The sequence below is a fragment of the Carcharodon carcharias genome, chromosome 3 (genome assembly GCF_017639515.1).
Source record: "Carcharodon carcharias isolate sCarCar2 chromosome 3, sCarCar2.pri, whole genome shotgun sequence".
Lineage (NCBI taxonomy): Eukaryota > Metazoa > Chordata > Chondrichthyes > Lamniformes > Lamnidae > Carcharodon > Carcharodon carcharias.
The window spans coordinates 126,581,554-126,594,681 of record NC_054469.1 but is presented as its reverse complement, the minus strand read 5'-3'; the positions used below and the strand labels follow the sequence as shown (position 1 = coordinate 126,594,681).

The following is a 13,128-nucleotide window of genomic DNA, read 5'->3' as shown; positions in this document are numbered from 1 at the left end:
GACGACATCAACCTAGACTTTAAACTGGTCTTTTTTTTTTGCTGAGCACTGATCCGTCGAAACCACAGGAGAATCCATCACTCTTTGCCTATCTGCTAATTTGTGACATACTTCATGAGTCCAAGTGTTAAAATAACTTGTATGTTTCTGCTGACCCTTTCCTCAGGACGGAACAAATACTGCGTCGACAAGAATTATGCTGGAACTCTTATCATTTGGGACAGGATTTTTGGTAAGTAGCAGAGACTGGTCTGTTTTGGTAGAAAATTTGAGTTTCTCAAAGGCTATTCAGTGAGGCAGTGTGCAAAGACCGTTATCTCTAACACATATTCACTTCACAAACCAATGCTGTGTTTGAACATAGTACATCGAAAACAGTTGAAAACAGCTGCAGAGAAACATCCCATTTCATGAAAGCTTTTAAGGGCCATAGAAGTTAAATGTCCTGTGGCATTCTCCCTGCCCCACATCCCAGTTCAGCATATTCTATTTTGTGGAGCAGGATAAAAGTGCGTAAAATGAATGTAAAAATGTCAACACACATAGTGGGGAGTATACTCATGGGATGATTTCCATAAATGTTCCAAGGCTGTACTATGGTACCCGGCAGTCCCCAGGAACCACACCTGCTGAATTAATGTTCCCAGCCAGATGCTCCACCTTACTCAAGCCCCTCCGATGGAACAAATGAGTCTGAGACAATTAACATAAAATGTATAATGAATAAATTTAAGGCAAGGCAAATATAAAGAAATTATATTAGGGAATAAAAGAATAAAGTACTATGTAAAATTTTCTTGGAGAGAAGGTTTGGAGAGGTTGGGACTGTTCTCCTTGGTGAGAAGAAGGCTAAGAGGAAACTTGATGGAGGTGTCCAAAATCATGAGGGGGCTGGACAGAGCAGATAGAAAGAAGCTGTTCCCACTCGTAAAAGGATCAAGAATGAGAAGGCACAGATATAAAGTGATTTGCAAAAGAAGCAAATGTGACGTGAGAAAAAAATCTCTTTCACACAATGAGCGGTTTGGGTCTGGAATGCACTGCCTGGAAGTGTGGTGGAAGCAGGTTCAGTCAAAGCATTCAAGAGAACACTAGATGATTATTTGAATAGAAACAATGTGCAGGGGCATGGGGAAAAGGCAGGGCATAATGCTTATTTGGAGAGCCAGTGTAGACACGATGGACCGAGTGGCCTCCTTCTGTACTGTTAAAATTCTGTGATTCTTAAGCTTTCTTTATATTTGCATTTTTAAGAACATTTGTAGTGTGCAGTCCCTTTATAGGTGGGAAAGTGTAGTTGAAGTATGGCAACTTTATTAGGACAGTTTCCATTATAAATGTGGATAGCAGTGAAGAGAAATTGAATATTATTATGCCTGTCTTTTGGTGTTAAATCATTATTGCAAAGACAAATTTCAGGTCGCAATCTACCGTGTCCAATTGCATATGGATGTGTGCTGTCTGCCAAATTGGAAGCTGGCAAAGTCTAGATGTAGAGGGTGGCCATTCAAAATGTCCACTGGCAACCTGCAGATAAGTGTTTTAATGATACTTGTAGGACCTCAATCAAAATTGGTCAGAAAGTGTACGAAGCATGGGTTACATGTGCTCCACCCAATTGTTCCAGATCTTCAGCAACCTAACTAGCAGTCCTCAAAGAGACTTCTAGACTTCTGGAGGCTGATACAAAAAGGGTAAGGAAAATTATTAATGCTTGGAGGAGCAAGAGTTGTGGGTGTCTGGCTATTGGCTTTGGGATTGCACCCCATTATTTTCATGCCAAAAACTGGTGAATAGGAACAGAAGTATGCCATTTACCTCCTGGAGTTGGTTTCATCAGACCAGAGCTGGTTTATAACCTAACTGTATCTACTTGCAGGAGCTATTGCTGCTGGACCCGCTTAATCCTGAGAGGGACCCTGTGTCAATACCCTGGGGCAGGAAAACCTCCCCTGATGAAGTTGGAGGGCGGAAAAGACTGACATGGGACTCCCAGCTGTTGGTGTCGGCATGTAATTTAGGTTTATTAATTAGCCAATTGACAAATATTATACCTGAGCCCACCGCAATTCAGTGGAGACTCTATTGCGGGGAAGGCCCACTGGTGGCCAATTAGTACCTGAAGGGCACTTGATTCTATCAGGCCTCCTCCCACCACCCCCCACAACACCCCCCTCCTCACCACCCCCCTGGCCATGGAATTTATAGGGGTTTCTTACTAGTTCTCTGATTGGTGGGCAAGACCCATCTATCAATCTCAGTTTTAAAAATTTTTAATTGACATAATCTCACAGCCTTTTGGGGATGGAAGCATAAAAATAAGGACAGAAGACATGACTTTAAAATGGTGACTCAGTCAAGTCCTGCTCCAATTATCACATAACCTCGAATCATGTGATTGTCCTGATTCCCCTCCTGAAATAATCGGTGCGGTCAGTCACTCCCCGAAGCCACCCGATTGCCTGCTTTTAAAAAATTATTTGTTCCTAATGCCCATCAATGTGAAGCAATGAAACTTCCTTATCCTCTGACCCGCTGGGTCTTAAGCAGGTGTGCTTCATTAATCTCGCCAATGGCTGACTGAGTTAACATGAGGCAAGGCATTGTTTAATTTGGTGTGTAAGTCGCTTTATTCCAAAACAGACAAAACATACAAAATACTTGAGTATGATGAATGCCACTTAGTATGAGGAGTTAATTTTCTGTTCACCTACTGTTACAAAAATAAAGAACATGTGCACACCAGCCCATTGGGTGAGACCTTTACTTAATGGAAAAGCACTATTTTTCTCTTGCTGTTTGCTCTTGACAGACCTTTTTGGTGTCTGGGGCTTGAGTTTCATGAATAGGCTCTGCCCCGATCCACAGAAATCAAAACAGTTTGCTAACACCATGGTGTTAGATGTCTTTCTGAATGGCCAGATATTATTCACCAGCAGGCCACTGTTGGGATCTGTGCAAAGCAATTGCCTGTCCCACACTTAAATTACACTTTCAACTGTATGGATGACCATACCGAGCATAACGCTTTCTGGAGAAGCTACTCCCTTTAAAGCCAGTTTCCATTGAAAACACATTAAAACCATTTATATAAAGGCAAATGATTCTGAACCATTAAATGTGCTTCCTGTCTCAAAAATATAATTTCCTGTTGCCATCAGTTTTTGAGCCATTTAGCACAACAATTCTCTCAATATTTATAATGAGAATTAAAAATCTTGCGTAAAATATAGGGTGGGATATTCCAGCCCTGCCTGCCGCCAGGATTGCCCGGTCCTGCCGAAAGTCAAATGACTTTTGGTTGGGTTGCCAAATCTTGCGCGGCGGGCCCCACCACAATGATGCTAGAAATTCCAGGCTATAGTTTCTGTACTTCCAGGAACTCCATTTGTGTCATTATTTTAATCATATCTGGCTGTAACACTCAACATTATTTATCTTGATTTTTTTTTAAAGATTATTTCTTGTACTTTAATTAGCTAATTCATCTCACCTGATTTTTGATCCTCCCAGTTCCACAGTTCTTTCTCAGTCAAACTGCTTAAACAGCAACCCAAGGCACTTCACAGAGGCATAAGGAAATAATAGTCATTAATCCAAAGAAGTAGATATCCAAAATCTTGTTCAAAGGGATGATTTTTGATGATGGTTTTAAAAGAGAAGAAGAAGGTGGAGGGATTTAAGGGAGGGAAACCTAGAGCTTCTAAATTCCAGAACATGGGGCTGAGAGCTCTGCTGTCAATGGTAGAGTAAGGAGGGAAATGCAGAAGAGGGCGGAGTCCTAAGGGAGTTTTGCAGGGAATGAAGGGAGGGGGGTTGTAAGGCTGGGGGAGGTTACAGAGATATGGAGGTGCAAGGCCATGGAAGAATTTAAACAAAAAGATGGCAATTATAAATTTGAGGCATCGAGGTGCCAGAAGCCAATTTAGGTAAATGTGGACAAAGGAGATGCGTGCTTGAGACTTGGTGCAGGATAGGATACAGGCAGTAGGGTTTTATGTGTTAGCGGTTATGGAAGGTTAGAGGCTGATAAGCAAAACATTGTTACCTCCAGATTCAACTATTCCAAAGAAAACCTTGCATTTATATAGCAGCTTTCATGACTTCAGGATTCACTAAAATGCTTTTCCAACCAATTAATTACTTTTGAAGTGTAGTCACTGTTGTATTGTGAGAAAGGGAGGCACAGAGAGGAAGTTGACCAGGGCCACAGGTCAGCTTTCAGTCCCGGGTGGAAGGAGGTAGATAAGCAGGCAGCAAGCAGGTTTTGTTTTTTGAGGGAGGAATGCAATACTGTCTTTATGTTGCTGCTTCTTTGTGTTGTTTTTCTTCTGTCTCTCTTTCTCTTCTCCTCTGCTTCTCTTCCCTTAACTAATTTTGCTTTTGTCTTTTCTTTCCTCTTGGATGTGAGGTTGGCAAGTATGATGTGATATGATGGGTAAAGGAATGACCAGAGGCCTTTGGGTGGGCTTGAGACTGAACGCCATCCCTAGCATCTCCCCTGCTATCTCCTTCCTCAATCACTTGTGTTGCCCCTACACCTTTGCTCCCATCATTCCCTCATCTTCTCTACTGCTTTCCCTGTTCCTTTCTGTCTGCCCTGCCCCCTCCACTCCTTCCACCTCTCTGATAGAATTTTCTTCTTCCACTGTCTGTCTTCCACATGGTCAAATACCTCATTTTCCAGGCCAGATTTTCACTACTGAGGTAGATAGCTTCAGTTGGGGAATTTCCTGACTCGGCAGACTCACTGCAGATTAAAGGGCCTCATTAGATCCAGTTTTCATCTGGCGATGCGGGGGTAGGTTAGAGTTGGGTCCCGTGACCCTGGAAGCAGATCCCAGGTAGCCATGGAGTCGGGCAAGTGCAAGACAGGCTGGTTAGAAGGCCTGTCTTGGTTCCCCAGGACATAACCCCAGTTGTTTTACAAGATGCTAGGCCCTCTAGCCCTAACCCTTCCTAACCCCATGCCCCTTTCATACCGCCATGCCAACTTATGACCCTGCCAATCCCCATTGCATCTCATTCCCCCCATGCAACCTCTATGCTAACTCATGCCTCCCCCCAGCATCCCTCATGACACGTTCATACCCACCAGCCACCTCCCTACCTTTCTCCCTCCCTCACTTAGTATACACCATAGGAAAACCTCGGGAGCCATGTGGAGATGAAAAAACTAAACTTATGACAATCCAATACAACTCTCACTCATACACACTTGGTAGTGAGAGAAAACCCCATTCATGAAACCCATTCAAAGCTCTTAAATCTTCTCACATGGTTGATCTCTTATGAAAACAAATAAAGTTCTATTCAGACCCCATATCAAGGACAGCTAATCCTTTAATAGCATCTTTAAACTGCCAATTAAACTGTGAACTCCCTGCTGAGATAATTGTAGCTCTTGAAACTTGGGAAAGCATTCATAATGACATAATAACAGCCCTTGGGAATCTCCACCAACTCTGCAAGGATAATAATTGTTTTCTAACTTACTCCGATGGCATGTCATTCAAAGCAGTCCAGCAGAGGGTTTTTGTTAACTCTTACTGAGAGCTTACAGCCCTTTTTTAAATGTTTAAAAAGTGGGATATTTAAAGAAACTCTAGATCATGACAGACCTTATCTGCCCTTCAACAGTGTTTATGTCTACTCCATCAACTTGTGACACCCAGACTGTGGGTTAAGGCCCTTGTAACAGCCAAAACGGGGTCTGTGTGAACTCAGCACTGAGTTCAAATGGCATTGCTGAGTTCGGGTTTTCCACCTTTGTGAATCACACCCATGCCTTTCCCCCACTAGCAAAAATTGGATCTGTTGGAAATGTGAGCTGGAGTTCTGCGTCTGAGTCCCACCAACCATTTTTAAAGGTCCATGTAATCAGCTCCTCGTCTCTCTCTCTCTCTTATCTCACCCACTTGCCTGTCCCTGCCTCCCTCATCCACCAACCCTGCAAGGATCCAGTTATCTCCCTTGGCCTACCACTTTGTTTGACCTGAAGAATGCATTGTCCTTGATGCCCAAGGCCTTGATGAGGTGGGGAAGTAGCTGTGAAGAAGACATAAGGAGGCCAGAAAAGGATATAGATAGGTTAGGTAAGTGGGCAAAGCCCTGGCAAATGGAGTATAATGTGGGAAAATGTGAGGTTGTCCATTTCGGCAGGGCGAATAAAAAAGAGGCATATTATCTAAACGATGAGATTGCAGAGCTGTGAGCTGCAGAGGGATCTGGATGTCCTAATGCATAAATCACAAAAGGTTAGTATGCAGGTACAGTAAGTAATTAGCAAAGCTAATAGGATGTTATTGTTTATTGCAGGGGAAATTGAGTAGAAGAGTAGGGAGGTTATGCTTCAATTATACAGGGCATTAGTGAGACCACATTTGGAGCACCATGCACAGTATTCGTCTCCTTATTTAAGGAAAGATGCCAATGCATTTGAAAAAGTTCAGAGAGGTTTACTAGATTAATACCTGGAATGGGCAGATTGTCTGATGAGGAAAGGCTGGACAGGCTAGGCTTGTATCCACTGGCATTTAAAGAGTAAGAGGCGACTTGATTGAAACATATAAGATCTTGAGGCGACTTGACAGGGTGGATGTGGGAAGGATCCTCTTGTGGGAGAATCTAGAACCGGAGGGGTCATTGTTTCAAAATAAGAGGTCATCCATTTAGGATAGAAATTAGGAATTTTTGTTTTTCTCAGAGGGCTCTGAGACTTTGGAATTCTCTGCCTCAAAAGGTGGTTGAGGCAAAATCCTTGGGCTGAATCTTCAGCTCGGCAAGTGGGGGCAGTCCCGACAGCACACCATGTCACGTCATTCAGACTTTCAGTTCATCAGGCATGCAGCTGACTCGGGTGCACACCCACCAAACTGTCAAAGGCCTATTAAGGTCATTTAACTCTCAATTAAAGTAATTAACGGAGCTGCCCGTCCAACCTTAAGGTTGGCAGGCAGCCGAAGAGCCCAGGTGGCCTTCACATTTTTCATGGGACCTCATCCACAGGCGGGATGAGGTTTCATGAATGATTTTAAATTTTGACAAAAATTTTATTGAAATTAATGCACATGTCCCAGCTCATGTGATAGTTTCACATGATGGGACATGTCATTAAAATTTTCTCACCACTTTATTAAACTTTTTGAACTTAAAACTAATCTACCTGAGGCACCTCCCATCTACACCCCCCCCCCCACCCCCCCCAGCACAGTGAGCGCACAGCGCTTCCAGATACGCATCACGCTGGGCGGGCCTTAATTGCCCTGCCCATGTAAAATGGCGGCGCAGACCTGATCGGGACAGTGCCTGACTGCGCCCGTTCCTACCCAGCCTTCCCGACAGGCAGAAAATTATGCCCCTTGAAATCTTTAAGCCAGAGGTAGATAGGTTCTTGATAAGCAAAGGATTGAAAGGCTATTGGTGATGGCAGAGTTGTGAAGTTGAGATTAACATCAGATCAGCCATGATCTTATTGAATGGCGCAGCAGGCTAGAAGGGCCGAGTGGCCCATTCCTGCTCCTAATTCTTGTGTTCATTTGTATGTCCGTGGCCCAATATTCCTTGAGATCAGTTAAGTGAAAATAAATTTAGGAAAGTATAAAATAGTCTATGTTTTGGTTTCTGAAGGTGAACAAGTAAGGCACTATTTTTTGTTGCCAGTGGAGAGTGGGATCAATTATCCTGTGCAAGGCAATTTCTCTTCTAGCATTCCCAACAGAGCTTCAGCAGCAGTGATGTAAAAGTCTATTCAAAATGTAAGCAAGTAACTTCATTCATATTTATGGGCAGAATTTTTCTGCCTGACACACTCGAGCGTAAAATAGCTCGTGATGGCACTGGGTGAACATCACGGTATCATCATGCATTCGCATGATATTTCACTAGGCGGGTGTGCGCTAAACTCGGAAGCATGCCCGCCGACAATTAAGATGGCTATTAAGCTCATTAATGGTGCAATTAACTGGGATTTTTCATTGCCCGTCCATCGTTACAGTTGGCAAGTGGGCGAATTGGCCAGGCAACCTTTGCATTTTTCAGGAATCCTCATCCAAGGGTGGGATGAGGTTTCTGTCATTAAATTAAATAAAATAAACATCTGTGCACAGAATTTTCGTGTTGTATATGTTCAGGGGACTGTTTCTGACGCATGGGCATTTTTTTCGGATTTTAAAATCTGTTTTTATTGGATTTGAATTCTTCAGCTCCCTGAGGCAGCTCACAGAGCTTTCTGTGAGCGCTCCCCGCGCCCGCGCTGACTTCAGTACTCACCCTGAAACAGATAGCAAGAGTTTCTACAGGTATTTAAAAAGCAAAGGAGTAAGTAAAATAAATGTTGGTCCTCGAGAGAGTGACAGCGGGGAGTTAATATTAGATAAAAAGGAAATGGCAGAAGAAATAAACAAATATTTTGCTTCTGTGTTTACTACAGAGGATACAAAAACATTCTCGTAATAGCTGCAAATCAGAAGGTGAAAGAGAGAGAGGAACTTGGTGAAATTGAAATCACTAGAGAAATGGTACTGAGCAAATTGATGGAGTTGCAGGTTAGCAAGTCTCTGGGTCCTGATGGATTACATCCTGGGGTCTTAAAAGAGGTGGTTATTGAGGTAGTCGATGTGCTGCTATTAATTTTCCAAAATTCGCTAGATTCTGGAAAGGTTCCATCAGACTGGAAAGTAGCAAATATAACCCCTTTATTTAAGAAGGGAGAGAGGCAGAAAACAGGGAACTATAAGCCAGTTAACTTCACGTCATGTCATTAAAAGTTCCCCATGTCGTGGGGAAGTTATCAAAATTGATCATTAAGTAGGTTATAGCTGGGGACTTAGAAGAGCTCAAGGCAATCAGGAAGAGTCAGCATAAATTTGTGAAAGGAAAATCATGTTTAACCAATTTATTGGAGTTTTTTAAAGGAGTAACGTTCTCAGTGGATAAAGGGGAGCCTGTAGACGTACGATACTTAGATTTCCAGAAGGCATTTGATAAGGTGCCACATCAAAGATTATTATGGAAAATAAAAGCGTATGGTGTAGTGGGTAACATATTAGCATAGATAGAAGATTGGCTGGCTGGCAGAAAGCATAAATGGATCATTTTTGGATTGGCAAGATGTGTCATGTGGAGTCCCACAGGCATCTGTGTTGGGCCTCAACTTTTTACGATTTACATCAATGACGTAGATGAGGGGAGTAAATACATGGTAGCTAAATTTGCAGATGACACAAAGATGGGTAGGAAACTTTGTTGTGAAGAGGACATGAGGAGGTTGCAGGTGGATATAGATAGGTTGAGTGAGTGAGCAAAGATCTGGCAAATGGAGCTTAATGTGAGAAAATGTGAAGTTGTTCACTTTGGCAGGAAGAACAAAAAAGCAGAGTATTACTTAAATGGAGAACAGCTGCATAATTCTGAGGTGCAAAGGGATCTAGGTGATCTATGAGTCACAAAAAGTTAGATTGCAGGTACAGCAAGTAATTAAGAAGGCTAATGGAATGCTATCCTTTGTTACGAGAGGGATTGAACCATAAAAAATGGATGTTATGCTTAAGTTATACAGGGCATTAGTGAGACTGCATCTTGAACACTGTGTGCAGTTTTGGTCTCCTTATTTAAGGAAGGATGTAAATGCATTGGAGGCAGTTCAGAGGAGGTTTACTAGATTGATACCTGGAATGAATGGGTTGTCTTATGAAGAAAGCTTGGATAGACTGGGCTTGTTTCCACTGGAGTTTAGAAGAGTGAGGGGTGATTTGATCCTGAACGGACTTGGGAAGTTGGACCACGAAAGGATGTTGCCTCTTGTGGGTGAGTCCAGAACTAGGGGGCACTGTTTTAAACTTAGGGGTCGCACTTTTAGGACAGAGATGAAGAGAATTTTTTTCACTCAGAGGATTGTACGACTTTGGAACTCTCTGCCTCCGAAGGCAGTGGAGGTGGGTTCATTGAATATTTTTAAGGCAGAGGTAGACAGATTCTTATTAGGCAAGGAAATCAAAGGTTATCTAGGGTGGATGGGAATGTGGAATGCGTGAAGATCAGCCATGATCTTGTTGAATGGCGGAGCAGGCTGAGCATTTCAGTGCACCTTTTATGCTGGCTGGCTGTTAATTAACCAGCCAGTGTAAAATTGTGGTTGGGGGCCGATCACGGGTGGTGAGCCATTTCCTGGCCACCCCGGGTCCGCCTGCCAACTTCAAAATTCTGGCCTATGTAATAGTGATTCATGAGGTTAAATAGAGTCATACAAATAACATATCAATGCTGACATTCAGCAAGTCTTCAGCTATCACTCATTGGTGATTTAGGAATCTTGCCCTGTGCAAACTGGCTGGAATACCACAACAGTCATCATGCTTGAAGAGCACATTAAGCATCTTGGAAATTTTCTGAGATGTTGATATGGCACCATATAAATGCAGTTTCTTATTTTGCACTGGTGTGATAGAGGGCCAAATTTTTTCCTCCCGAGTTGGGCGTGCAGAGTTGGAAAAATTCCCTATACCGCAAACCCAACTCTGGAGAAAGTGCCCCGCATCTTACGATTTTCCTTCTAGCGGTGTGGGTGCTAACTAGAGTCAGCCCAGCTGTTCCCAAAAAGAGTTCGGAGGCAGCCACAGGGGTTTGCTGGGTGCCAAGATGGGCTGTTTAAAAGACCCAGTTTGGTGCTCAAGGACTTTGTCCCAGTTACAATAAAAACAGTAAAAGCCTCACACCTCCACACACTCCCATGCCCCATCCTTGCTAACTCATGTCACCTCATGCTCCCACGCCCACTGATCCCCATGGCCCCTATGTGAACTTAGTTCCAACTCATGCCAGTGTATCCCCCCACCCACCATCATTTGCTTTTACACCCTCCATGCCAATTCACCCAGTATTCCACACAGGCCAACCTCAGAAGCCATAATGAGATGAAATAAAATAATATTCTATGTGTCTATTGCAGACTTAAAATAAACACTCTCACTGATGGCATTTAAATCCCTTCAAGTACTTAATCCCTTATAAAACAAACCTTTTCCTTCAAAGATCTTAATCCCATGTGGAAACATATATTTGTATTCATAGACCCCACAAATCTCTTTATAACCACTTGGAGCTATGAATGAAACTGAATTTACAGACTCCCCATTGTGATTTTGATAGGTTGTGGAAACAATCAAGCAGCACTAATTTTATGCCAACTAGCAATGAAGTAGCAAATGCCCTTTTTTTCAAGTGCAAGCTAGATTTTTTTTTTACAAAAATTTAAAGGATTGAGCTTAACAGTTCCACAGAGCTTATCCACATTTTACACACATTCATAACTACTCTTAACAATTGCAAAGGGATATTTGACCTCTCCTAAAGTACACCGTACCTCTCCAAAAGGGGCATCTGACCTCTCCCAAAGGGCAACTTACCTCTGCAAAAGGGTTACATTACCTCTCCAAAAGGGGACCTTACCTCTTTAAATAACTCCAGCAGCTTTAGACCTTTGTCTCAAATGTCTAAATCCCTTGGTTATGTTTTAGAAATCCCAGTAATGAAAATTGAATTTGTTTGAAGGCAGCTGCATTTTTTCATGTGCAGCTGCCTCTGTGAACCACAGATGTGCACAATACAACCCACCCCATTCCCTGGGGAAAATGGTGGGTGCCAGGTTCAGGGCAGGGCTTCTGGAATCGGGGGTATGGCGCCATTCTAGCTAAGGCATGGAGTCCTTCTGTCTCCATGAAAATTCAGGCCAGAATGTGTTTCCATGAGTTTCTCCCAGTTTCTAACGTGTCAAACTTAGAAAGCAACACACTTCTGCAGCAGCTTAGAACTTACAGCAAAAGCTAGATAGCAACAACGATTCTTTAATGTAATTAAATTTCCCTTCCTTTCATATGTGGGGAATCAAATAATGATGCGTGTAGGTAGGTCATTCTTATCACTATTTCTTTGATGTAACAGGTACCTTTGAGCCAGAGAATGAGAAAGTGACCTATGGATTGACTCACCCAATCAATGCATTTGAACCTCTCTGGGTGCAGGTAAATATATTCTTAATTTGGAATTAATATTTATTTTATTATTAAATTCATCTGTAAAGTTTGTTTCAAGAGCATTCTCTTCTGCTACAGCGTTGAACCACAAATTGCTTTTTATGTTGTGAGGCAAAAATTATTCCCTTGAGGCAACTTGATTTTTAACAGAATGCATATTTTAACATGGGGGTTAGGGTTAAAAAAAGGCAATGCAAACTAGTTTGCACAGAAAGACACTTAATAATTCCAACATGTGTTTTAAAAAGAAAGCAGCATCATACATTTCACCCAGTGGACAGTTTTATTCACAGCCTTAAAGTTTCCCTTGATTTTTGAAGTTGAATTCTATCATATGTAATGATATTTTTTTCATGGTTGTACCTATTGCTAAATACATTTTTATTAATTGAGATATAAATAGCTGATCGTTATTTTAAACCTAAATAATTTTATTTCTGAATATATTTTCTCCCTGCAATTTATTGTCACATTTGTGTTCTTTAGATGATAGACATTGGGCAGAGATTTAACTGCCAAGGGGAGGCAGGTGTGGGTTTGAGAGGGGAAGAGGTGTTGGGGGGAAGTGGGGTGGGATGGGTATGCTAAAGCTCCAAACTGTAACGTCAGGTCACAAAACCGACTTCCGGGCTTAACTCGTGGAGTTTGCAGCTGAAACCCCATAGAGCTGTCGGGTAAGGAACTGAAATATTCAGAGACGTAATTACCTGAAGATTTAACCCAACATTCTGCCTTTAACAACCAGCGCACAGGTTTCCTGAGTATCTGCAACTCACAAGAGTCACCCAGATGTGTGCACAGCAGAAAGTGCTTATTCAGTGAAACTGACAGGCTGGGAAGCCTTCAAACAGTGAAACCTATTAGCTGTCACCTAGAGCCCAGGAAAGTGGGGGTGCAGATTATGTTAATCGCCAGGGCCTATGCCTCTACTGGGGCCTGGGCTCATTGGACAAGTAGCCTATCAATCTGGGTGTTAGTGTCCAAAGCAGCCATTCTGGTGCAAAGACCATCCTAATTGACAGGCTAATTGGCCAACAACAGCAATCATTGGCCAAGCAGTAGGACGCACTAGATTCCTCAGACCCTCCTTGCCTAC

At 42.6% G+C, this 13,128-nt stretch overlaps 1 protein-coding gene across 2 annotated transcripts in view; it reads left to right on the top strand.

The window, feature by feature from the left end:
* Positions 1 to 13,128, top strand: part of agmo (alkylglycerol monooxygenase) — a 487,986-nt gene that overhangs the window by 317,666 nt on the left and 157,192 nt on the right. For both annotated transcript variants that reach the window (XM_041183159.1, XM_041183160.1), the window contains exons 7-8: positions 167 to 232; positions 11,941 to 12,020. In XM_041183159.1, coding sequence (XP_041039093.1) covers positions 167 to 232; positions 11,941 to 12,020 — 146 coding nt within the window. The remainder of the gene's footprint in view (positions 1 to 166; positions 233 to 11,940; positions 12,021 to 13,128) is intronic.